Here is a 27242-nt window from a genome sequence, read left to right as displayed (position 1 = left end):
CTCAGCCTCAGACCGCAAGGCACTACAAAGGGTAGTGCGAACGGACCAGTACATCACTGGGGCCAAGTTTCCTGCCATCCAGGACCTCTATACCAGGTGGTGTCAGAGGAAGGCCCTAAAAATGGTCAAAGACTCCAGCTACCCTAGTCATATCAATCAAGTTTATTTTATATAGCCCTTCGTACATCAGCTAATATCTCGAAGTGCTGTACAGAAACCCAGCCTAAAACCCCAAACAGCAAGCAATGCAGGTGTAGAAGCACGGTGGCTAGGAAAAACTCCCTAGAAAGGCCAAAACCTAGGAAGAAACCTAGAGAGGAACCAGGCTATGAGGGGTGGCCAGTCCTCTTCTGGCTGTGCCGGGTGGGAATTATAACAGAACTATGCCAAGAGGTTCAAAAATGTTCATAAGTGACAAGCATGGTCAAATAATAATCATGAATAATTTTCAGTTGGCTTTTCATAGCCGATCATTAAGAGTTGAAAAACAACAGGTCTGGGACAGGTGGCGGTTCCATAACCGCAGGCAGAACAGTTGAAACTGGAATAGCAGCAAGGCCAGGCGGGCTGGGGACAGCAAGGAGTCCTCATGCCCGGTAGTCCTGACGTATGGTCCTAGGGCTCAGGTCCTCCGAGAGAAAGAAAAAGAGAAGGAGAAAATTAGAGAGAGCCAAGATTTTCAAAATGTTCATAAATGACAAGCATGGTCAAATAATAATCAGGAATAAATGTCAGTTGGCTTTTCATAGCCGATCATTAAGAGTTGAAAACAGCAGGTCTGGGACAGGTAGGGGTTCCGTAACCGCAGGCAGAACAGTTGAAACTGGAATAGCAGCAAGGCCAGGCGGACTGGGGACGGCAAGGATTGGATTGCTCATAGACTGTTCTCTCTGCTACCGCACGGCAAGCGGTACCGGAATGCCAAGTCTAGATCCAAATCCACTTGAGTAAGTATTAGCTTATTGCGGGACTCTGAAACCACTGTGAATTGAGCCACATTTATTGTACCTGTCAACCTACTATGTGTATTGAACACTGTTCCAGAGGAAATACAATACAACTTGGATGTTTTGGAGCCTGATAACTCTGAGTAGGACGTTGGGGGAAAAAAGCACTTGGGTACTGAGTAGACCAGGGCTCTCCAACCCTCTTCCTGGAGAGTTACCATCCTGTAGGTTTTCACTCAAACCCTTATCTAGCACACCTGATTCTAATAATTAGCTGTTTGATAAGCTGAACCAGGTTAGTCACAACCTGGGTTGCAGCGACAACCTACAGGATGGTAGCTCTCCAGGAACAAGGTTGGAGACCCCTGGAGTAGACTGTTACCCCATTTAATTGATCCCCAATCCTTGGGTAAGGCTGTACAGTGTAATGTGAATGTCAACATGCACAATAGGCAGATTGGGGTGAGGATTTCCCACATTCAAAGTCCTACAATAATCAAATAAAATTGTATTGGTCACATACACATATTTAGCATATGTTAATGAGGGTGTAGCGAAATCCTTGTAAATAAGGTCTATGACGCTAATAACTATGACGCTAGTAATTATTAAACTCTTCACCAGTTGTGTTCTGTTACCGAGTAGACTGATACCCCCATTTCATTGCTCCACATTCCAACACTCTAACCTTGTTTAACATTATCTCGTCTAAATATGGCATGATTCCACCAATTGTAACCTTCTGTATCACTTTCGAATAGGGCCTTTTATTTTGAAAACGACAGGCAAATTCCACTATTGTAGCTACCTTCACAACACATAACACGGTCCGGTCAAACCATTCTAGCCAGATGAAGCTAGCTGGCTGCTTATAACGTTTGTTTTATGGCAACAGGGTTAAGAAGCTGGCTAGCTAGTTATTTCAATAGGAGAACAACAAGTGGCTACCTAATATACCACGCTAATGTTCTCTGAATGACCGGTTGCCACTCAGTCACTGAGTAGACTGATACCCCATGTCATTGATCTACAGTCCATAGGTAAGGCTGTACAGTGAAATAAGGAAGCCCCTAATGCAATTCTAAAGTCTAATACATCCAGTGGGATTTAAACAGATTTGTGAAATTAACAAATTATTGTTCTTTGTTGAATTTCTGTAAGAACATTCCAACCTCGTTTAGCATGATTTATTCCCAGTGGCAACCGGTCATTCAGGGCAGGTGGCAACCGGTCATTCAGGGCAGGTGGCAACCGGTCGTTCAGGGCAGGTGGCAACCGGTCATTCAGGGCAGGTGGCAACCGGTCGTTCAGGGCAGGTGGCAACCGGTCGTTCAGGGCAGGGGGCAACCGGTCGTTCAGGGCAGGTGGCAACCGGTCGTTCAGGGCAGGTGGCAACCGGTCGTTCAGGGCAGGGGGCAACCGGTCGTTCAGGGCAGGTGGCAACCGGTCGTTCAGGGCAGGGGGCAACCGGTCGTTCAGGGCAGGTGGCAACCGGTCGTTCAGGGCAGGGGGCAACCGGTCGTTCAGGGCAGGTGGCAACCGGTCATTCAGGACAGGTGGCAACCGGTCGTTCAGGGCAGGTGGGCTCTTTAAGACCCAATTTGTTTTGCAAAAATAAATATATATATTTTTGTTTGCCTGTTTTGCATGTCATTTTGGCATTAATACGTGTCACATATCAGTTTGCAAACTATGTAAAACATATACACTGCTCAAAAAAATAAAGGGAACACTTAAACAACACAATGTAACTCCAAGTCAATCACACTTCTGTGAAATCAAACTGTCCACTTAGGAAGCAACACTGATTGACAATACATTTCACATGCTGTTGTGCAAATGGAATAGACAAAAGGTGGAAATTATAGGCAATTAGCAAGACACCCCCCAATAAAGGAGTGGTTCTGCAGGTGGTGACCACAGACCCCTTCCCAGTTCCTATGCTTCCTGGCTGATGTTTTGGTCTCTTTTGAATGCTGGCGGTGCTCTCACTCTAGTGGTAGCATGAGACGGAGTCTACAACCCACACAAGTGGCTCAGGTAGTGCAGTTCATCCAGGATGGCACATCAATGCGAGCTGTGGCAAAAAGGTTTGCTGTGTCTGTCAGCGTAGTGTCCAGAGCATGCAGGCGCTACCAGGAGACAGGCCAGTACATCAGGAGACGTGGAGGAGGCCGTAGGAGGGCAACCACCCAGCAGCAGGACCGCTACCTCCGCCTTTGTGCAAGGAGGTGCACTGCCAGCGCCCTGCAAAATGACCTCCAGCAGGCCACAAATGTGCATGTGTCAGCATATGGTCTCACAAGGGGTCTGAGGATCTCATCTCGGTACCTAATGGCAGTCAGGCTACCTCTGGCGAGCACATGGAGGGCTGTGCGGCCCCACAAAGAAATGCCACCCCACACCATGACTGACCCATCGCCAAACCGGTCATGCTGGAGGATGTTGCAGGCAGCAGAACGTTCTCCACGGCGTCTCCAGACTCTGTCATGTCTGTCACGTGCTCATGTGCTCAGTGTGAACCTGCTTTCATCTGTGAAGAGCACAGGGCGCCAGTGGCGAATTTGCCAATCTTGGTGTTCTCTGGCAAATGCCAAACGTCCTGCACGGTGTTGGGCTGTAAGCACAACCCCCACCTGTGGACGTCGGGCCCTCATACCACCCTCATGGAGTCTGTTTCTGACCGTTTGAGCAGACACATGCACATTTGTGGCCTGCTGGAGGTCATTTTGCAGTGCTCTGGCAGTGCACCTCCTTGCACAAAGGCGGAGGTAGCGGTCCTGCTGCTGGGTTGTTGCCCTCCTACGGCCTCCTCCACGTCTCCTGATGTACTGGCCTGTCTCCTGGTAGCGCCTGCATGCTCTGGACACTACGCTGACAGACACAGCAAACCTTTTTGCCACAGTTTGCATTGATGTGCCATCCTGGATGAACTGCACTACCTGAGCCACTTGTGTGGGTTGTAGACTCCGTCTCATGCTACCACTAGAGTGAGAGCACCGCCAGCATTCAAAAGTGACCAAAACATCAGCCAGGAAGCATAGGAACTGAGAAGTGGTCTGTGGTCACCACCTGCAGAATCACTCCTGTTTTGGGGGGTGTCTTGCTAATTGCCTATAATTTCCACCTTTTGTCTATTCCATTTGCACAACAGCATGTGAAATTTATTGTCAATCAGTGTTGCTTCCTAAATGGACAGTTTGATTTCACAGAAGTGTGATTGACTTGGAGTTACATTGTGTTGTTTAAGTGTTCCCTTTATTTTTTTGAGCAGTGTATATATATATATCATTGAGTTAATAAAGCCTCATACAAACTTTGTCTCTATTTTGTTTTCTTGAGTAAGGCAGCTCCAAAATGCAGGTGTTTCAGCCTAGCTCAGTGCTTTCTGTGGTGGTGGGGCAAGTGTTGTGCTGTGATTGGCTCAGTGTTCTGTCACTCATGGGGACAATGCGTCACGGCCAAGTCTAAGGGTAGAGCTAGAAAATTCAAGCCCCTTGGGTGCTGCCATAGCATTACATTAGAAGTGCCAATCCAAGAAGGCTCAAAGTCATTGGTCACAAATAAAATGACGTCAAATCACGTTATATGTACAGCAGCTTTGATTGGACTGATCATATCAACATCTTACTTTAAAAATATTAGCTAGCAGTCATCATCATGAATCAAGTCGACAATCTCCTGTGAAAATTATTTTTAATCCTTGTCATATGAAGAGAAATAAATGAAGAGAAATTATAGATAAAACTTATCGGTGCTCATCGGCTGTTGGACATAAACATGACACAACAAGTTGGAAATCGCAAATTCAACAATGAGTGGTTTGGAATCAGTGACTAACTTCATTATCATTAGCCTGCTATTCAGTGGAGTGGCTGTGTGGTCCCAAGTCTAAGATTAAGGGTCTCTTTACCTAGTTTAAAATGATAAACATTCAGCATTGGCCATGTTGTCAATGAGGCGTCATTTGTGCCGTGCTCAAAACAACTGTTCTGACTTTAGTGAGTTCAAGGCAACTGGGAACTCGGGGAAAAACGAGCTACAACTGGGAAAATAAATGTTGAACTTTGATCCAACTCGAAATTGTAAATCTGGAACTCGGGCCTCTTTCTAGAGCTCCGACCTGAAGATCACTGACGTCATCATGATTCAACCTTTATGTTTTCAGAGTTCCCAGTTGTCTTGAAAGCTCTTACAATATTCATAGATTACATTTCTCAAAAGGAAGTTAAATGCTACATGGGTACCACCAAATCAGAACAGTAGGTGAAATTAGGAGGGGGAAATAGACCAAATTATTAGGGTGAGGCACATGTTCTACTAACATCTAACTACACAACATACACTTAGTATTACTTTCTTAACTACAGCATACATATCTCCCTGGCATATTACATAATCTATCCAGCAGCATACAATACATTTTTGGACTCACCTTGTGGTGCTGTACTCACTTGAACAGGAACGGTTCTGACTTGGTGTACAGGGAGAACACTGTAAGAATGGCCCATGCTCTGAATTCTGTCACTGTACATTTCAAAAGTGCTGAACAAATAGTTATATATATTTTTTTATTTCACCTTTATTTAACCAGGTAGGCCAGTTGAGAACAAGTTCTCATTTACAACTGTGATCTGGTCAAGATAAAGCAAAGCAGTGCGACAAAAACAACAACACAGAGTTACACATGGAATAAACAAACGTACAGTCAATAACACAATAGAAAAATCTATTTACAGTGTGTGCAAATGTAGTAAGATTAGGGAGGTAAGGCAATAAATAGGCCATAGTGACAAAATAATTACAATTTAGCATTAACACTGGAGTGATAGATGTGCAAGTAGAGATACTGGTGGTAGAGATACTGCAAAAGAGCAAAAATAAATAACAATATGGGGATGAGGTAGTTGGGTGGGCTATTTACAGATGAGCTGTGTACAGGTGCAATGATCGGTAAGCTGCTCTGACAGCTGATGCTTAAAGTTAGAGGGGGAGATATAAGCTTCAGTGATTTTTGCAAATCGTTTCAGTCATTGGCAGCAGAAAACTGGAAGGAAAGGTGGCCAAAGAGGAATTGGCTTTGGGGGTGACCAGTGAAATATACCTGCTGGAGCTCGTGCTACGGGTGGGTGCTGCTATGGTGACCAGTGAGCTGAGATAAGGCGGTGCTTTACCTAGCAAAGACTTATAGATGCCCTGGAGCCAGTGGGTTTGGCGACGAATATGAAGCGAGGACCAGCCAACGAGAGCATACAGGTCGCAGTGGTGGGTAGTATATGGGGCTTTGGTGACAAAACGGATGGCACTGTGATAGACTACATCCAATTTGCTGAGTAGAGTATTGGAAGCTATTTTGTAGATGACATCGCCGAAGTCCAGGATCAGTAGGATAGTCAGTTTTATGAGGGTATGTTTAGCAGCATGAGTGAAGGAGGCTTTGTTGCGAAATAGGATGCCGATTCTAGATTTAATTTTGGATTGGAGATGCTTAATGTGAGTCTGGAAGGAGAGTTTACAGTCTAACTAGACACCTAGGTATTTGTAATTGTCCACGTATTCTACGTCAGAACCGTCCAGAGTAGTAATGCTAGTCGGGCGGGCGGGTGCGAGCAGCGATCGGTTGAAAGGCATGTATTTAGTATTGGCCACGGACCTCCTAGCTCGCTCATTAATGTCTTAATCGAAATTACGGATTGCCTCTAATCCGCTTGTCATCCCTTTATGTCATAGTTTGTACATCTCAATTGTCAGTAGAAACCACATTCGTTTAAGCAAGTCATCCATATCAGCTATGTTCTTTTAAAAGGCAGTAAATGAGGCTGAATGAACTGTTTCACTGCCAGACAAGGCTCAGCTGATAGCCAGGTGTAGCAGTGGTAAGGTGTTGGGACTCTGCTGTTGGGACTCTGCTGTAGGGACTCTGCTGTAGGGACTCTGCTGTTGGGACTCTGCTGTAGGGACTCTGCTGTAGGGACTCTGCTGTAGGGACTCTGCTGTTGGGACTCTGCTGTTGGGACTCTGCTGTTGGGACTCTGCTGTAGGGACTCTGCTGTTGGGACTCTGCTGTAGGGACTCTGCTGTTGGGACTCTGCTGTTGGGACAGCTCTATGTAGGCTTAACAGTGCGTGGGCAGCGTTTGTCACTGTTATAGTGTAATTCATGTATTGTTTAGTGTCGTGTTGTGGCTTTGCTGGCATGCATCCCACATTGTATTTGTTATGCCCCACCAAGATTTCCTTGCTAAAATCACCACTGCGTGACCCTAAACATGATGGGATGTTAATTGTTTAATTAACTATAAAAACCACACCTGTGTGGAAGCACCTACATTGTATCCATCATTTACTGAAGTGTTTAATTTATTTTGGCAGTTACATGTACTTCCATGGTTGGTTTCATTGACCCTCCCTTTTAACTGCCCGCAACTGACCCCATTTTTACATACAAATTCTGAGTCTGTTGGAGAGGATCAGATTGAACAAAGTGAGGTGTAGAATCACTGATCTACAAACAGAATTCGCTGCCAAATAATATGCTACGTGTGATTAATATTTGCTTGAGCTACGCCTCCCCTGGTTTAGCCGATCCCCCACCAATCACTGATTGATTGGAGACAGCTTGTGTCAATTAAATAACATTTCCAACAATCTTCTACCTGCAGCAAACATTATGCTGGAAATACAGGTAAAAGCAATGTGCCAAAAAATATATTTAAAAAAGCATGGCGCTAATCCTGGGTCTCAAATATGGCTGAATTGTAGTGTATGTACAGAATATCCATGTTGTACACTTTTTAAGCCACTAGATGGCAGTCGTGATACTACCTCTACTGAAAGTCTACTACACTTGTATTAAGATACATATCGACTTTCACTACTAGGTTGAGGAGTTGGATACAGAGCCTCCAGAAAGTGTTCACACCTCTTGACTTTTTCCACATTTTGTCGTCAACACATTTTATTATTTGTTTTCTGTTATTCCATGTCCAATTTTGACACAAGAAATGAGAAGTTGATTTCCAATTTTCGTTTTTTCCAAATTCAAAAACGATCTCTCCATTTTGACTCGGAAATCAAAATAACGAAACGTACACGGACCGTACATTAACCATACACAGACCTCAGCCTGATTTGAAATGCAGTCTGATGCAAAGTGTTCTGTGTAGCCTATGCAAAGGTTCTGAATTTCTATGGCACTGGATTATATACACTGCTCAAAAAAATAAAGGGAACACTTAAACAACACAATGTAACACCAAGTCAATCACACTTCTGTGAAATCAAACTGTCCACTTAGGAAGCAACACTGATTGACAATACATTTCACATGCTGTTGTGCAAATGGAATAGACAAAAGGTAGAAATTAAAGGCAATTAGCAAGACACCCCCAATAAAGGAGTGATTCTGCAGGTGGTGACCACAGACCAATTCTCAGTTCCTATGCTTCCTGGCTGATGTTTTGGTCACTTTTGAATGCTGGTGGTGCTTTCACTCTAGTGGTAGCATGAGACGGAGTCTACAACCCAGACAAGTGGCTCAGGTAGTGCAGCTCATCCAGGATGGCACATCAATGCGAGCTGTGGCAAGAAGGTTTGCTGTGTCTGTCAGCGTAGTGTCCAGAGCATGGAGGCGCTACCAGGAGACAGGCCAGTACATCAGGAGACGTGGAGGAGGCCGTAGGAGGGCAACAACCCAGCAGCAGGACCGCTACCTCCGCCTTTGAGCAGGAGGAGCACTGCCAGAGCCCTGCAAAATGACCTCCAGCAGGCCACAAATGTGCATGTGTCTGCTCAAGTGGAGTTACATTGTGTTGTTTAAGTGTTCCCTTTATTTTTTTGAGCAGTGTATATAAAAAAATCGAAGCCAAATCAGATGAAGTGATTGTTCCCGATGGAAGACAGTTCAAAATAAACATTTGCTGCCTTGCAGCCAACTACTGCACATAGGAAGTAGGAAGTAACTCCAGAAATGTTTTAGTCTTTGGTAGCCTAACTCTGCAGTGAATGCTTCCAACAATGAGAAATGAAATGTCAATATGATGTCAATATGACTGGGTGGGGCCAGCAGCAGTGTAGGATGATATTATTCAAGTATAAATTGAACGATCATTGGTCAGTTACAATCAGATCGCTGTGTGACGTTATGCGGCGGGTAAAAACTACTTCCCAACTCAAACAGGCTGAAATTCCAGATTTTTTTCCCTTCAAAACATTTTTTACACAATAAGGGCATTATCATAATTTTCACAATTTTGTGTGTCATTCCAAACTTTCAATTGTGTGGAAGTATAAAAAAAAAAAATCGAATCTAATTTGACTTCACTGCCCCTTTAATAAAAACAATTGTCTGTCATGACTGTAAACACATCTTTCACAATTTAAGATTTGCTAAACAAATAGGGCTCCCGAGTGGCACTGCATCTCAGTGCAAGAGGCATCACTACAGTCCCTGGTTCAAATCCAGGCTATCACATCCGGCCGTGGTTGGGAGTCCCATAGGGCGGTGCACAATTGGCCCAGCGTTGTCCGGGTTTTGCCGGGGTAGGCCGTCATGGTAAATAAGAATTTGTTCTTGACTTGCCTAGTTAAATACATGTATTTTTTTAAACAGCATCCCTGGTAAGCTACTGGAGCCTGACTCTACCCGTGATTTCAAATAAATGTTTGATAAGGCACGAAAATGAAAAATTATTTATTCCTCGGTGTGCAATATGTTACATTGTGAAAGACTGTGTGCTTCAAACAGTTTTCTTGAAGTGATTTGTAGCCATCTTCTCTATCTGTGGGTTTCCATTAGATAGCACAGGCACAAAGTCAAAATGACTATCGAAAAAATGTAGGAAAATAAAAATGAGCTTTTTGGTGTTAATTTAAGATTAGCAGTGTGGTTTTAAGATGATAAATTGTATAAATAGGCAGGGGGTTATGACTTTGTGACTGTGGTAACTAGTGATGTCCCCATCTGTGCATGAGTACCTCTGATTTAGTTTCCAGAAAACATGTGACATTGTAAAATGTTGTGTATTCGTGCACCCAAATTCAGGAGGGGACTGAAGCGTGGATGGCTTGTGACTGCAGTAATTTGGGAGTTCCTACAACATGCACAAAATAAAAAAATAAAAAAAACTTGCCAGACAGAACGTTTTGTGAATAATGGAATGGGATAGATATCTGTAAAAAATTACCATAGATTAAAAATCACTCATGGGGATAGTTCCTACACCCAAAGGTATCTCAACCACTGGTAATGGGGAGAGGAAGAGAAAACACAAAGAGAACACAGATTTTACGAAACAGTGCCTCTCTTTATTCTGCCGCACTGCAAATTGGTATTATTTACATGGCATGCCACATCAATACAGGAACTGACTAAGGACACAATCGATAACACTTAGAATCTGCTCTGGAAAAGAGAGATAAGGGTACCAAAAAAAATAAGATATTAAAAAGAAAATAAACAATTCTCTCTGTGATCCATGTAAATTCATTTTTTTTGTAGACTTTACAAAGTGCTGTCCAGTAGCTAGGCAGATAACGAGCCAGCCCTGCTGTCTGAGAGAAGGAGGACGGGTCAGCTAGAGAACGTGGCAGGTGGTACTGCCCTCTTAGGTCAGGGGAAAACCTAAATCATGTATGAAGAAAATACAGTCTGTGTCTGAAGACAGGGGGGGAAAAAAATCAAGATTGTACCCCAATAAATGTTGACAGTCCCAATAACCTCAAATCATGTCAAGGTAAGAATCCACAACCACTATGTCCTTGCAAAAGAACTGGACACCAAAAGAGTGAACTTCAGATCCGTATGAGGGAGAACCAACGTTAGATTTATTTATAAAAACTTAGAAATTACAAAAGAAAAATAACACAATTCCAAGTACGATTTTTACCACATAATAATGAGAAGAAAGTAAAGGGGGACAATTGTCTTCTAAGAGAGAACCTTTGAGAGAAAAAAAAAAAAAGTTGTCTTCTCTTAATTAATATTTCCTATCGGTTTAAGGTGGACAGCCTCTCACACACACACACCTCTCTCAAACACACACACACCTCTCTCACACACACACACACCTCTCACACACACACACACACACACACACACACACACACACACACACACACACACACACACACACACACACACACACACACACACACACACACACACACACACACACACACCTCTCTCAAACACACTCAAGGATACGGTCACATCTCTCACACTCACTCACTCACTCTCTCTTCCCTTAAACACACACATCTCTCTCACACACACACACATCTCTCTCTCACACACACACACACATGCTCTCTTCCCTTAAACACACACAGCTCTCTCGCACACATCCCTCAAACACACACACACATCCCTCAAACACACACACTGGTGCCCTGGGGCGAATGGCCAACCAACATGCAGGTGGTTCTGACTGACTGAGGTTTTAGGCCATTTGATCATTAGTTGAAGCCCCTCTTCTTCCTGTAGTTCTTTAGATCAAGCCCCTCCTCTTCTTGTAGTCCTCCAGGTTGAGAGACCTACGTGGAGCGCCGTCCTTCACTGCCAGGGTGTTGGCGCTCACTGACAGAGACTTGGCTTCTGAAACACATCGGAGGAACAACATTAGTCTGACACATCTGTTGTTATCGGTGTAGGTGCCCCTAGACGCCGACCTTAAGTGAGTTTAGCATTTCCCTCACAAATGGTTAAGGTTAGGACTCGTAGAGGGGAAGCTGATCCATTAGCTGGTAATAGCCGGCGTTTGGCCAATAAAAAAGCAGAAAAATAAAATTGCCAATTATCAAAATGTTTTTTTTTTTTTTTTTTGCAGAATTAAGTCTTTTTAGCCTATGAATTGATGTAAATACATTTGACCAGTCATGCTTATCGGTTTATAGGTTTATTTAGCATAATTTATTGGAATTAATTGGCGCACGTGTATATTCGTTAAGCATCTTATTTATTACATGCGCACAGCATACAGATACAGAGACTTCTGGCAGACAGTACGAAAGCTGCTGCTACAGGCAGGCTGGGTAATCAGCGGAGGAGACACAGGCTGTGGATGAGGACGACAGAGACTTCTGGCAGACCGTGTGAGAGCTGCTGCTACAGGCAGGCTGGGTATTCAGCGGAGGAGACACGGGCTGTGGATGAGGACGACAGAGACCGTGTGAGAGCTGCTGCTACAGGCAGGCTGGGTAATCAGCGGAGGAGACACGGGCTGTGGATGAGGAGGACAGAGACTTCTGGCAGACCGTGTGAGAGCTGCTGCTACAGGTCAAACAGCTTGTTGTTCGTTGCTGCTGTAGTGAAACGGGCTTTTAGAAGCCCAATCATTGCCCAATGTTGTAACGAGAGCCCGCGAGTGAGGTCACACACCCTCCAGGCAAAGATGTCATTTTGTTGTTGACAAATGCCCCTTCAGTTACGAACGTTGGAGAACAGATTTCCAACTATGTACCACATTCCAGGCCAGAGTAAGTGTCCGGTTATTGACAGCGCTTCCTAAAGCTATGAATGACAAAGGAACAAATGCTCGCTGGCAAGCAACAATGGGGTGAAAAGAAAAGGGGGGGGGGTGTAGCTTACAAAACACCCTTCTCCCTTTCCCCCTTTTACGACTAAGTGTCAGAGAGACAAAGAACAGACACTTTCTGCAGACCATCTTTACGATCTTAATGTGTTACCCGGGACTACCAACTAGACTTCCGGGTACCATAGATGTGGATTCCAAGGGGGGGGGGGGGGGGGGGGGGGTTTATGATATTATTTTGAATAAGAAGGAAAAGTAACACCAATTGCAGCAGTGATATTTCAACACGTTTCTGAACATTGTATGAAACTTTGAAAGGACTCATGACATGTTGGTATAACCTGGAAGCATACTGTGATATGTAAAATGTCTTAAAAACAAAAAAGGGGGTATAACGTATTTGCTGTAACATGAAGTATCTGTATTTTACTCAAGGCATGTTTAGAACCTACAGGCTATGCATTTCATCATCCTAGGGACTGCTGAACTGGGTTCTGTACTGCAGAAACATACTGTGGACCCTTTATGAAGAAATCTCTCATTCATCTCAAATGGACATAACTGTGCTGAATTCTCAGAATGAACGGAGTGGTTCCGTGACACCCTGCCTTATCAGCCCCGCCCTCAGTGAGTATCCCTGTAAATACAGGACTTGTTAACCAGACAGGTAGATAAAGTTTATTTGCGGTGACAACCGGTCGTTCGGGGCAGGTGGCAACCGGTCGTTCGGGGCAGGTGGCAACCGGTCGTTCGGGGCAGGTGGCAACCGGTCATTCGGGGCAGGTGGCAACCGGTCATTCAGGGCAGGTGGCAACCGGTAGATTGCTCATTCAAGACTAACTGACTGAGTTCACAATCCATCCCGGGTTCAGAGGAAGAGAATTCACTGCAGGGAAAAGCTGTAAGACTTTACTTTCCTGGACTGAGAGAAAAATAAGTGGGTTTATCTCCTTCGGCTGTGAGCTACTTCGGGGTCTGCTGGCCTCAGCATTACTGACAATAGAGACTTGGACAACAAACCTTTTTCCCCACACAAATGGAATCCAACTGGGCAGGCAACACCGACATACAAGTCATTTACCTATTGCATTTTTAATTTCCTCTGAAAGTGGCGCTGTGTGTGTGTAAAGTGGTGGAAATCATTGAGTATTAGGCTTGGGCGGTATCCAGATTATCATATCTTCATACCATCCTTCTCTCATCCCGGGATTTACAGTATTACCGGCATAGGACACAAGGGGGCGCTAAAATCCCAAGAAAAGCCCATTTGGCCTCATCAGAATTCGAAGAAAATTAGCACAAACTAATAGAAAAATCACATAGACGCTGTTAGCTAAATGCTAACGAGCGAAAACTAACAAACTAATTACAGCTTCCACTGTGTTATTTACAAACAAACACGCGGCTGGCTGGGGAATTACGGTAAGATTCATAATGTGACTGGCTCAACTGTTCTGGGGAATTACGGTAAGATTCATAATGTGACTGGCTCAACTGTTCTGGGGAACTACGGTAAGATTCATAATGTGACTGGCTCAACTGTTCTGGGGAATTACGGTAAGATTCATAATGTGACTGGCTCAACTGTTCTGGGGAATTACGGTAAGATTCATAATGTGACTGGCTCAACTGTTCTGGGGAATTACGGTAAGATTCATAATGTGACTGGCTCAACTGTTCTGGGGAACTACGGTAAGATTCATAATGTGACTGGCTCAACTGTTCTGGGGAATTACGGTAAGATTCATAATGTGACTGGCTCAACTGTTCTGGGGAATTACGGTAAGATTCATACTGTGACTGGCTCAACTGTTCTGGGGAATTACGGTAAGATTCATAATGTGACTGGCTCAACTGTTCTGGGGAATTACGGTAAGATTCATAATGTGACTGGCTCAACTGTTCTGGGGAATTACGGTAAGATTCATACTGTGACTGGCTCAACTGTTCTGGGGGAATTACGGTAAGATTCATAATGTGACTGGCTCAACTGTTCTGGGGAATTACGGTAAGATTCATAATGTGACTGGCTCAACTGTTCTGGGGAATTACGGTAAGATTCATAATGTGACTGGCTCAACTGTTCTGGGGAATTACGGTAAGATTCATAATGTGACTGGCTCAACTGTTCTGGGGAATTACGGTAAGATTCATAATGTGACTGGCTCAACTGTTCTGGGGAACTACGGTAAGATTCATAATGTGACTGGCTCAACTGTTCTGGGGAATTACGGTAAGATTCATAATGTGACTGGCTCAACTGTTCTGGGGAATTACGGTAAGATTCATAATGTTACTGGCTCAACTGTTCTGGGGGAATTACGGTAAGATTCATAATGTTACTGGCTCAACTGTTCTGGGGGAATTACGGTAAGATTCATAATGTTACTGGCTCAACTGTTCTGGGGGAATTACGGTAAGATTCATAATGTGACTGGCTCAACTGTTCTGGGGGAATTACGGTAAGATTCATAATGTTACTGGCTCAACTGTTCTGGGGGAATTACGGTAAGATTCATAATGTTACTGGCTCAACTGTTCTGGGGGAATTACGGTAAGATTCATAATGTGACTGGCTCAACTGTTCTGGGGGAATTACGGTAAGATTCATAATGTGACTGGCTCAACTGTTCTGGGGGAATTACGGTAAGATTCATAATGTGACTGGCTCAACTGTTCTGGGGGAATTACGGTAAGATTCATAATGTTACTGGCTCAACTGTTCTGGGGGAATTACGGTAAGATTCATAATGTGACTGGCTCAACTGTTCTGGGGGAATTACGGTAAGATTCATAATGTTACTGGCTCAACTGTTCTGGGGGAATTACGGTAAGATTCATAATGTTACTGGCTCAACTGTTCTGGGGGAATTACGGTAAGATTCATAATGTGACTGGCTCAACTGTTCTGGGGGAATTACGGTAAGATTCATAATGTGACTGGCTCAACTGTTCTGGGGGAATTACGGTAAGATTCATAATGTGACTGGCTCAACTGTTCTGGGGAAATTACGGTAAGATTCATAATGTGACTGGCTCAACTGTTCTGGGGAATTACGGTAAGATTCATAATGTTACTGGCTCAACTGTTCTGGGGGAATTACGGTAAGATTCATAATGTTACTGGCTCAACTGTTCTGGGGAATTACGGTAAGATTCATAATGTCACAGTTGAAATGTAGAATCTGCTTTGTCTCCTAACGTATTGAACAACTTGACTGCAGGCATTAACTTAAAAAGCAGCTACAAATATTCAAATTTGTTAAACTTCAAATAAATAGTTTTGACATTATTGAAAAACCTGTGACTTTTTCCAAATACCCCGGAATAAGGTATATAAGTTATACCGCCCAAGCCTATTGAGTATGTTAAGACTGCAGGTCTAATTTACAGACCAATAATCAATACTGTCCACATCCGATGCAAATTGGTAGCCTTCATGTCTATTCCTGGTTAGTTTCAGGGTTGTGAAAGCCGATGTTGACATGATCACATTCATTGAAAGAGAAAATGTGAGAGAATTACGTCATTAATAACTACAGATACAGTTAATTCAAGGGTTTCTCTATATCCAACCCTTAAAATGGTGCCCTCTTCCAATCATTTGGATACGATAACCAAATTAATCAAATCTATGAATTATTCCAGTAATTAACCAGTAAAATGATCTTGAATATTAACTAGCCAAAAGTCAAAACTGCAACAATTCTAAATCTGATCCCATGTTAAAAAAAAAAACGTTTAGATGGCCACGATTAAAAATAGGTATTTGAAGCTTACTTCCCATTCGCCTGAAAGATTAGCTCACTTCCCATTCGCCTGAAAGATTAGCTCACTTCCCATTCGCCTGAAAGATTAGCTCACTTCCCATTCGCCTGAAAGATTAGCTCACTTCCCATTCGCCTGAAAGATTAGCTCACTTCCCATTCGCCTGAAAGATTAGCTCACTTCCCATTCGCCTGAAAGATTAGCTCACTTCCCATTCGCCTGAAAGATTAGCTCACTTCCCATTCGCCTGAAAGATTAGCTCATTTCCCATTCGCCTGAAAGATTAGCTCACTTCCCATTCGCCTGAAAGATTAGCTCACTTCCCATTCGCCTGAAAGATTAGCTCATTTCCCATTCGCCTGAAAGATTAGCTCACTTCCCATTCGCCTGAAAGATTAGCTCACTTCCCATTCGCCTGAAAGAAACAGAAGACAGGCTTCCTCAGCGCGTCACTCACCACTAAGTAATGAGTTGGAGACATTCTGAAAACAAATACTTAATATAGTTTGAAACCTGAACGTTTTTGCAACACTGTGAGGCATGTTTTACCTTGCTTCAAAAGGAGCCCGAATCTGACCATAGAAACATGGAGGCGGTTCTTTTATAAAAGACTTACACATCCAGGCGGTGTCACAACCCGGCTGCGATCGGGAGTCCCAAAGGGCGGCGCACAATTGGCCCCAGCGTCGTCCGGGTTTGGCCGGTGTAGGCCGTCATTGTAAATAAGAATTTGTTCTTAACTGACTTGCCTAGTTAAATAAAGGTTCAATTATATATATATATATGCCATTGATACCAGTAGCCTAATTCTCTCACGTTGCATTTGCGGGTGCGTTTTTAACAATGGTATTTTCCCGCTAATTGAGTCACGGAACTAACATTCAAGCGTAGCCTACTGTCTTGTGCACATTGCTGCACTTATAACAATGAATAAATAATTGCTTATAAACATTTTAAGCTATAAAACATTCTGATCTGCCTAACTGCTTTTTAAAAATGTTTATTTATAATGTTTATGTAGCCTAGACCTATTGGTTGTATGAATTTGGGATCTATATCGTCCCACCATTGTCCCGGAGCCTGTTTGGTATAGGCCATTTCTTTCTCGACAAGCTGACCAATAGAATAGGTCAACGTCTCTACAATGGGGGGATAATTAGATGGACATAGGCTAGCGATTTTGCTGTTTGTTACTCGTCTTGTTGGTACATTTTGGAAAGTTAGTGTGACATCTTCATAGTGTGTATCGGAATTTCATGTTCCGTTAAAATGAATTACAATAATCTCAATGTGATTTCTGTCATTCTGAGCACAGTGGGTGGACGTCCATAATCTGGTTACGCACCCAATGCATATGGGTCTAAAATGATGCCGGCGCCACATTTACATACATGAGCCATGTTTAATGGAAACCCCCTGATCTGTACCCAGGGGGAAACCCCCTGATCTGTACCCAGGGGGAAACCCCCTGATCTGTACCCAGGGGGAAACCCCCTGATCTGTACCCAGGGGGAAACCCCCTGATCTGTACCCAGGGGGAAACCCCCTGATCTGTACCCAGGGGGAAACCCCCTGATCTGTACCCAGGGGGAAACCCCCTGATCTGTACCCAGGGGGAAACCCCCTGATCTGTACCCAGGGGGAAACCCCCTGATCTGTACCCAGGGGGAAACCCCCTGATCTGTACCCAGGGGGAAACCCCCTGATCTGTACCCAGGGGGAAACCCCCTGATCTGTACCCAGGGGGAAACCCCCTGATCTGTACCCAGGGGGAAACCCCCTGATCTGTACCCAGGGGGAAACCCCCTGATCTGTACCCAGGGGGAAAACCCCTGATCTGTACCCAGGGGAAAACCCCTGATCTGTACCCAGGGGAAAACCCCTGATCTGTACCCAGGGGAAACCCCCTGATCTGTACCCGGGGGGAAACCCCTGATCTGTACCCAGGGGAAACCCCTGATCTGTACCCAGGGGAAACCCCTGATCTGTACCCAGGGGAAACCTTGATCTGTACCCAGGGGAAACTTCACCCTGGAGAGAGACATACATGAGCCATGTCAAACGGTATCGTTACTGCACATTGAACTACCCTCATGGATCGAACCCACCCCTTTGTGCATGTTACATACGCATTTGAAAACTGTCCGTCTCACCTGCATTGGGAACCTGTAGGTCGATCTTGACGTCAAAGTCGTGAACTTTAAAGAGGTCCTCTGATAGGTCGCTGGTGTTCTTAGTCGGGTCGATGACTTTCAGAGCAGCCTGTCCCGCTCCCCTGCCCATCTCAAACTCCAAGTCCATCTCTTTGCCCGACCCTTCTCCGTACTTCTCATTGAGGTGTTGGAGGATAGCTGCATGGACTGAAGGGTCTCTGGCCTGTGGGAACACAAACACAACATGTCAATACTGCAGACAGACAAGTTATTTCAGAATTTTATACGTGTAGAAAAACCCTTATAGTTGCTCCAGGATACTTTATCTCAGCACTCAAACCCTCACCCTGGCTCTGGGACTGAAGAGATACACTTTGTAGCCCTTACTGCTGAGGTTGGCCGGTGATGTCTGGTGAAGACCTGCCTTACAACAGGCCTACAAGCCCTCAGTCCAGCCTCTCTCAGCCTATTGCGGACATTCTGAGCACTGATGGAGGGATTGTGCGTTCCTGGTGTAACTCAGGCAGTTGCTGTTGCCAACCTGTACCTGTCCCGCAGGTGTGATGTTCGGATGTACCGATCCTGTGGAGGTGTTGTTACACGTGGTCTGCCACTGCGAGGACGATCAGCTGTCCGTCCTGTCTCCCTGTAGCGCTGTCTTAGGCGTCTCACAGTACGGACATTGCAATTTATCTCCCTGGCTATATCTGCAGTCCTCATGCCTCCTTGCAGCATGCCTAAGGCAAGTTCACGCAGATGAGCAGAGACCCCGGGCATCTTTCTTATGGTGTTTTTGAGTCAGTAGAAAGGCCTCTTTAGTGTCCTAAGTTTCCATAACTGTGAGCTTAATTGCCTAACCGTCTGTAAGCTGTTAGTGTCTAAACGACCATTCCACAGGTGCATATTCATGAATTGTTTAGGGTTCATTGAACAAGCATGAGAAACAGTGTTTAAACCCTTTACAGTGAAGATCTGTGAAGTTATTTGGATTTTTACTAATTATCTTTGAAAAGACAGGCTCCTGAAAAAGGTACGTTTCTTTTTTTGCTTAGTTTATGGTTGTGAGGTCTGGGGCCCGCTCACCAACCGAGAATTCACAAAAAGGGACAAACAGGAAGTTGAGACTCTGCATGCAGAATTCTGCAAAAATATCCTCTGCGTACAACGTAAAACACCAAATAATGCATGCAGCGCAAAATTAGGCTGATACCCACTAAATTCTACAACCACCTAAAAGGAAGCGATTCCCGAACCTTCCATAACAAAGCCATCACCTACAGAGAGATGAACGTGGAGAAGAGTCCCCTAAGCAAGCTGGTCCTGGGGCTCTGTTCACAAACACACCCCACAGAGCCCCAGGACCACAGCACAATTAGACCCAACAAAATCAAGAGAAAACCAAAGGATAATTACTTGACACATTAGAAAGAATTTACCAAAAACAGAGCAAACTAGAATGTTATTTGGCCCTAAACAGAGAGTACACAGTGGCAGAATACCTTACCACTGTGACTGACCCAAACTTAAGGAAAGCTTTGACTATGTACAGACTCAGTGAGCATAGCCTTGCTATTGTGAAAGGCCGCCGTAGGCAGACCTGGCTCTCAAGAGAAGACAGGCTATGTGCACACTGCCCACAAAATGAGGTGGAAACTGAGGTGCACTTCCTAACCTCTATCTATGACCATATTAGAGACACATATTTCACTCAGATTACACAGACCCACAAAGAATTCAAAAACAAATCAAACATTGATAAACTCCCATATCTACTGGGTGAAATACCACAGTGTGTCATCACCGCAGCAAGATTGGTGACCTGTTGCCACAAGAAAAGGGCAACCAGTGAAGAACAAACACCATTGTAAATACAACCCATATTTATGTTTATTTATTTTCCCTTTTGTACTTTAACTATTTGCACTTCGTTACAAAACGGTACCAAGACAATTATATAACATTTTAAAATGTTTTGTAACATTTGTGAGTGTAATGCTACCTGTTCGTTATATATCATCTCTTTAATCTATTTCACTTGCTTTGGCAATGTAAACATATGTTTCCCATCCCAATAAAGCCCTTCCAGTTGATTGGAGAGAGAAGATGCTTCCGTGCTTCTACACCTGCATTGCTTGCTGTTTGGGGTTTTAGGCTGGGTTTCTGTACAGCACTTCGAGATATTAGCTGATGTACAAAGGGCTATATAAAATAAATTTGACTTGATTTGAAGATCTGAGACTTACGTTAGACACCATGGTTGGTTTGCATTGCCGTCTAGTAAACGGGTCCATCTGCAGCTTGGCATTCTGTCCCTCCGCCTGACAGAAATAGTATTTTAAAAAAGACAAAAATAAATTATCACTTTTATTTATTTTTTTAAACGGGAAATTTGTTTTGATCGGCTACAGTAGTTCAGGTGTGAGATCTAAATGACAGAAAGAGAACTGCAAGTTCAGTGAATCACAAGGCTCATTTGAATTTCCTGCTACGTAACAGTGATCAAATTAAGATACTACATGTGTAGTACGGATACTTACCACTAGGGCTTTCTCAGACTCAACAATGTTCCAGCTCCGATTCCTCTGGTTGATGTAGCTGGAGAAAACAGATGGACAGGCAGACAAGTTTATATAGACAGAGAGATGCAAAAAGAGCAAGAGAGGGTGAGAGCAAGAGAGGGTGAGAGCAAGAGCGAGAGAGAGAGAGAGAGAGAGAGAGGGGAAGAGAGAGAGAGACAGCTGGTAGCGCAGGTATGGGCAATTTTGATCTGAACTCATCAATGGGGCGGGCTGCAGAGGTTCACGGGTCTGTGTACCCACATCCATACCCACACACTAGCCTTTTGGGGCCCAAAGCTCAATTTTGAATATCCTGCAATTCTACACATTTTGCCATGGGATGGAGAGAAATGTTTTCCATGTGATATTTGAGTGAGAGTGACTAACAGAATTAATGGGGTCTCACGGTCAGTCATTTGACAGTATATCTAAGTTTAGATCGCTGGCCCGCTCGACTAACTTTCCAATCTAAAAAATGTTTGCTGACACGGGCTACTTGAGTGGCGGGGGAAGACAGACGGGCGGCGGGGGAGGACAGACGGGCGGGCGGGGGAAGACAGGCGGGGGAAGACGGACGGGCGGGCGGGGGAAGACGGACGGGCGGGCGGGGGAAGACGGACGGGCGGGCGGGGGAAGACGGACGGGCGGGCGGGGGAAGACGGACGGGCGGGCGGGGGAAGACGGACGGGCGGGCGGGGGAAGACGGGCGGGCGGGCGGGGGAAGACGGGCGGGCGGGCGGGGGAAGACGGGCGGGCGGGCGGGGGAAGACGGGCGGGCGGGCGGGGGAAGACGGGCGGGCGGGCGGGGGAAGACGGGCGGGCGGGCGGGGGAAGACGGGCGGGCGGGCGGGGGAAGACGGGCGGGCGGGCGGGGGAAGACGGGCGGGCGGGCGGGGGAAGACGGGCGGGCGGGCGGGGGAAGACGGGCGGGCGGGCGGGGGAAGACGGGCGGGCGGGCGGGGGAAGACGGGCGGGCGGGCGGGGGAAGACGGGCGGGCGGGGGAAGACGGGCGGGCGGGGGAAGACGGGCGGGCGGGCGGGGGAAGACGGGCGGGCGGGCGGGGGAAGACGGGCGGGCGGGGGAAGACAGACGGGCGGGCGGGGGAAGACAGACGGGCGGCGGGGGAAGACAGACGGGCGGGCGGGGGAAGACAGACGGGCGGCGGGGGAAGACAGGCGGGCGGCGGGGGAAGACAGGCGGGCGGCGGGGGAGGACAGGCGGGCGAAGACAGACGGGCGGCGGGGGAAGACAGACGGGCGGCGGGGGAAGACAGTCGGGCGGCGGGGGAAGACAGACGGGCGGCGGGGGAAGACAGACGGGCGGCGGGGGAAGACAGACGGGCGGCGGGGGAAGACAGACGGGCGGCGGGGGAAGACAGACGGGCGGCGGGGGAAGACAGACGGGCGGCGGGGGAAGACAGACGGGCGGCGGGGGAAGACAGACGGGCGGCGGGGGAGGACAGACGGGCGGCGGGGGAGGACAGACGGGCGGCGGGGGAAGACAGACGGGCGGCGGGGGAAGACAGGCGGGCGGCGGGGGAAGACAGACGGGCGGCGGGGGAAGACAGGCGGGCGGCGGGGGAGGACAGGCGGGCGGCGGGGGAGGACAGGCGGGCGGCGGGGGAGGACGACAGGCGGCGGGGGAGGACGACAGGGGAGGACGACAGGCGGCGGGGGAGGACGACAGGCGGCGGGGGAGGACGACAGGCGGCGGGGGAGGACGACAGGCGGCGGGGGAGGACGACAGGCGGCGGGGGAGGACGACAGGCGGCGGGGGAGGACGACAGGCGGCGGGGGAGGAAGACAGGCGACGACGGAGGAAGACAGGCGACGACGGAGGACAGGCGGTGGTCTCACCTGATGGCAGAGATGTTTTTGGTCCTCTGTCTGTCCAGATGCTCGGCCCTCTCCTCCAACTCATTCAGCTGGTCCTGGATCTCTTTGGCTCGGTCTCCTTCTCCACTCTCCTCAGCCATGGCCTGGAGGGGAGAACACACATTATAGCATGTGGATACACCAGTGGAGGTTCCTCAGAGGAGGAAGGGGAGACCACACAGCAGTAGTACACAACAGTACACACGAGTATAAACAAGTACACAGTAGTACACACAGTGGTACACACTGCACATTGCAGTAGTACACAGCAGTACACACAAGTGGTACACACTGCACATTGCAGTACACGCAGTAGTACACAGCAGTAGCACACAAGTATAAACAAGTACACAGTAGTACACACAAGTATAAACAAGTACACAGTAGTACACACAGCACATAGCAATAAACAGCAGTAGTACACACCAGTACACACAGCAGTACACACAAGTATAAACAAGTTCACAAAGTAGTACACACAGCAAATAGCAGTACACACGGTAGTACACAGCAGTAGTACACACAAGTATAAACAAGTACACAGTAGTACACACATCAAAGTAGTACACACAGCACATAGCAGTACACACAGTAGTACACAGCAGTAGTAATGAAAAACAGACTTCCTGGGTTAAGAGACGTTTCTTCACCTACCTTGTCTTTGAGTAGTGATGTTTTCTTCATGGCGTAGTTGGAAGGCGCCTTTCGGAATCGGTCTTTCTCTTTTACGATCTGTGAATCAACAAATAAACAACAATCAAATCTGGGTTGAAATTCAACATTATACACTAGGGGGTTTGGGGCAGTATCCAGATTGTTATTCTATCATGTACTTCCTGTACCATACCGGGGCATATGGTATTACCAGAAGTGCACAAAACAAAGGGCACTATCCCCCCCACCCCCCCTCCCCAAATAACATTTGTAAATACACATATCTTCTATTCTTTCCCACAAAACAATTTAGGCAACATGGATCTGGATCCAGGAGGGGAGTGCTGCTGTAATTAACAAGTTCGATCGTAGCTGGAGCCCTGAGCTGGATAGAATGTATTTGACACATCCTAGGATTTCTTAGCACTTTAACTATAGGCACTGGCGTAGCACTCAGCCCCGGGAGGCATTTTATACATATAAAAAAAATAACAATATAATTTAACGGTATTGAAAATCATACCGTCTCCATTTCTAAATAGCCCTATACGAATAGTATTTCGCCCAAGCCTAGTATACAGCATAATTAATACTTTACAAAATAGGTATGGCAGGAAAATAAGCCTGTACAGATGACAAACAGATAGTGCACTACATAGAGAATAAGGGTGTCACTTGGGACGCACTGATACACTACATCACCAAAGGTATGTGGACAGACACCTCTTCAAATGAACGGATTCGCCTATTTTAGCCACACCTGTCAGCAACGGACGGGCGAGCACACAGCCATGCAATCTCCATAGACAAACATTGGCAGTAAAATGACCCGTACTGAGGAGCTCAGTGACTTTCAACACAGCACCGCCATTGGATGCCACCTTTCCAACAAGTCAGTTCGTCAAATTTCTGCCCTGCTAGAGCTGCCCCCGGTCAACTGTAAGTGCTGTTATTGTGAAGTGGAAAAGTCTAGGAGCAACAACGGCTCAGCTGCAAAGTGGTAGGCCACACAGATTCTCAAAAGACTGTGGGCTCTCGTTCTCCGTGGCCGACGTGAGGAAGACAATTAAGCGTGTTAAACCTCGCAAGGCTGCTGGCCCAGACAGCATCCCTAGCCCGTCCTCAGAGCATGTGCAGACCAGCTGACTGGAGTGTTTACGGACATATTCAATCTCTCTCCCTATCCCAGTCTGCTGTGCCCACATGCTTCAAGATGGCTTCCATTGTTCCTATTTCCTAGAAAGCCAAGGAAACTGAACTATCGCCCCGTAGCACTCACTTCCGTCATCATGAAGTTCGCTGAGAGACTAGTCAAGGATTATATCACCTCCACCTTACCGGTCACACTAGGCCCGCTTCAAATTTGCATACCGCCCCCAATAGATCCAGAGATGATGCAATCGCCCTGCCCTAACCCATCTGGACAAGAGGAATACCTATGTGAGAATGTTATTCATTGACTACAGCTCAGCATTCAACACCATAGTGCCCTCCAAGCTCATCATTAAGCTGGAGGCCCTGGGTCTGAACCACGCCCTGTGTAACTGGGTCCTGAATTTCCTGACGTGCCGCCCCCAGGTGGTGAAGGTAGGAAACAACACCTCCACCCCGCTGATCCTCAACACTGGGGACCCACAAGGGTGCGTTCTGAGCCCTCTCCTGTACTCCCTGTTCACCCACGACTGCGTGGCCATGCACGCCTCCAACTCAATCATCAAGTTCGCAGACGACACTACAGTGGTAGGCCTGATTACCAACAACAACTAGATGGCCTACAGGGAGGAGGTGAGAGCCCTGGCGGAGAGGTGCCAGGAAAATAACCTCTCCCTCAACAAAACGAAGGAGCTGATCGTGGACGTCAGGAAACAGCAGAGGGAGCACCCCCCCTATCCACAGACAGGACCGCAGTGGAGAAGGTGAAAAGATTCAAGTTCTTCGGCGAGCATCCTGTCGGGCTGTATCACCGCCTGGTACGGCAACTGCACAGCCCGCAACCGCAGGGCTCTCCAGAGGGTGGTGTGGTCTGCAGAACGCATCACCGCGGGCAAACTACCTGCCCTCCAGGACACCTACACCACCTGATGTCACAGGAAGGCCAATAAGATCAAGGACATCAACCACCCGAGCCACTGCCTGTTCACCCCGCTATCATCTAGAAGGTGAGGTCAGTACAGGTGCATCACTACCTGTTCACCCCACTATCATCCAGAAGGAGAGGTCAGTACAGGTGCATCACTACCTGTTCACCCCACTATCATCCAGAAGGCGAGGTCAGTACAGGTGCATCACTACCTGTTCACCCCACTATCATCCAGAAGGCGAGGTCAGTACAGGTGCATCACTACCTGTTCACCCCACTATCATCCAGAAGGCGAGGTCAGTACAGGTGCATCACTACCTGTTCACCCCACTATCATCCAGAAGGAGAGGTCAGTACAGGTGCATCACTACCTGTTCACCCCACTACCATCCAGAAGGTGAGGGCAGTACAGGTGCATCAACTTTGGGACCAAGAGACTAGAGGTCGACCGATTATGATTTTTCAAAGCCGATACTGATACCGATTATTGGAGGACCAAAAAAAGCCGATAACGATTAAATCGGACGATTTTCTAAAATTATGTGTAATAATGACAATTACAGCAATACTAAATGAACACTTACGGTATTTTAACTTAATATAATACATCAATAAAATCAATTTAGCCTCAAATAAATAATTAAACCTGTTCAATTTGGTTTAAATAATGCAAAAACAAAGTGTTGGAGAAGAAAGTAAAAGTGCAATATGTGCCATGTAAGAAAGCTAACGTTTAAGTTCCTTGCTCAGAACATGAGAACATATGAAAGCTGGTGGTTCCTTTTAACAAGAGTCTTCAATATTCCCAGGTAAGAAGTTTTAGGTTGTAGTTATTATAGGAATTATAGGACTTTCTCTCTATACCATTTGTATATCATATACCTTTGACTATTGGATGTTCTTATAGGCACTATAGTATTACCAGTGTAACAGTATAGCTTCCGTCCCTCTCCTTGTCGCTACCTGGGCTCGAACCAGGAACACAACGACAACAGCCACCCTCGAAGCATCGTTACCCATGCAGAGCAAGGGGAACAACTACTCCAAGTCTCAGAGCGAGTGACGTCTGAAACGCTATTAGCACGCACCCCGCTAACTAGCTAGCCATTTCACATCGGTTACACCAGCCTAATCTCGGGAGTTGATAGGCGTGAAGTCATAAACAGCTCAATGCTTGAAGCACAGCGAAGAGCTGCTGGCAAAACGTATGAAAGTGCTGTTTGAATGAATGCTTACGAGCCTGCTGGTGCCTACCATCGCTCAGTCAGACTGCTCTATCAAATCAAAGACTTAATTATAACATAATAACACACAGAAATACGAGCCGTAGGTCATTAAAATGGTCGAATCCGGAAACTTATCATTTCGAAAACAAAACGTTTATTCTTTCAGTGAAATACGGAACCGTTCCGTATTTTATCTAACGGGTGGCATTCATAAGTCTACATATTGTTGTTACATTGCACACCCTTCAATGTTATGTCATAATTATGTACAATTCCGGCAAATTAATTAGGGCCTTTGTTAGGAATAAATGGACTTCACACAGTTCGCAATGAGCCAGGCGGCCCAAACTGCTGCATATACCCTGACTCTGCCTGCACAGAATGCAAGAGAAGTGACACAATTTCCATAGTTATAAGAAATTCATGTTAGCAGGCAATATTACCAAAATAT

General features: G+C 46.2%; 1 protein-coding gene across 1 annotated transcript in view; it reads right to left on the bottom strand.

Moving 5' to 3' along the window:
- Positions 1-10230: 10230 nt before the first annotated feature.
- Positions 10231-27242, bottom strand: part of rtf1 (RTF1 homolog, Paf1/RNA polymerase II complex component) — a 33104-nt gene continuing 16092 nt past the window's right edge. The window contains exons 12-17 of the mRNA XM_055865586.1: positions 23486-23563; positions 22814-22935; positions 20936-20993; positions 20642-20716; positions 18399-18621; positions 10231-11540 (exon numbers count right to left, since the gene is read on the bottom strand). Of these exons, the coding sequence (XP_055721561.1) occupies positions 11434-11540; positions 18399-18621; positions 20642-20716; positions 20936-20993; positions 22814-22935; positions 23486-23563 (663 nt within the window). The 3' untranslated portion in view covers positions 10231-11433. The remainder of the gene's footprint in view (positions 11541-18398; positions 18622-20641; positions 20717-20935; positions 20994-22813; positions 22936-23485; positions 23564-27242) is intronic.

The sequence above is a fragment of the Salvelinus fontinalis genome, chromosome 16, assembly GCF_029448725.1.
Source record: "Salvelinus fontinalis isolate EN_2023a chromosome 16, ASM2944872v1, whole genome shotgun sequence".
NCBI lineage: Eukaryota > Metazoa > Chordata > Actinopteri > Salmoniformes > Salmonidae > Salvelinus > Salvelinus fontinalis.
This window is presented reverse-complemented; position numbering and strand designations above follow the sequence as displayed.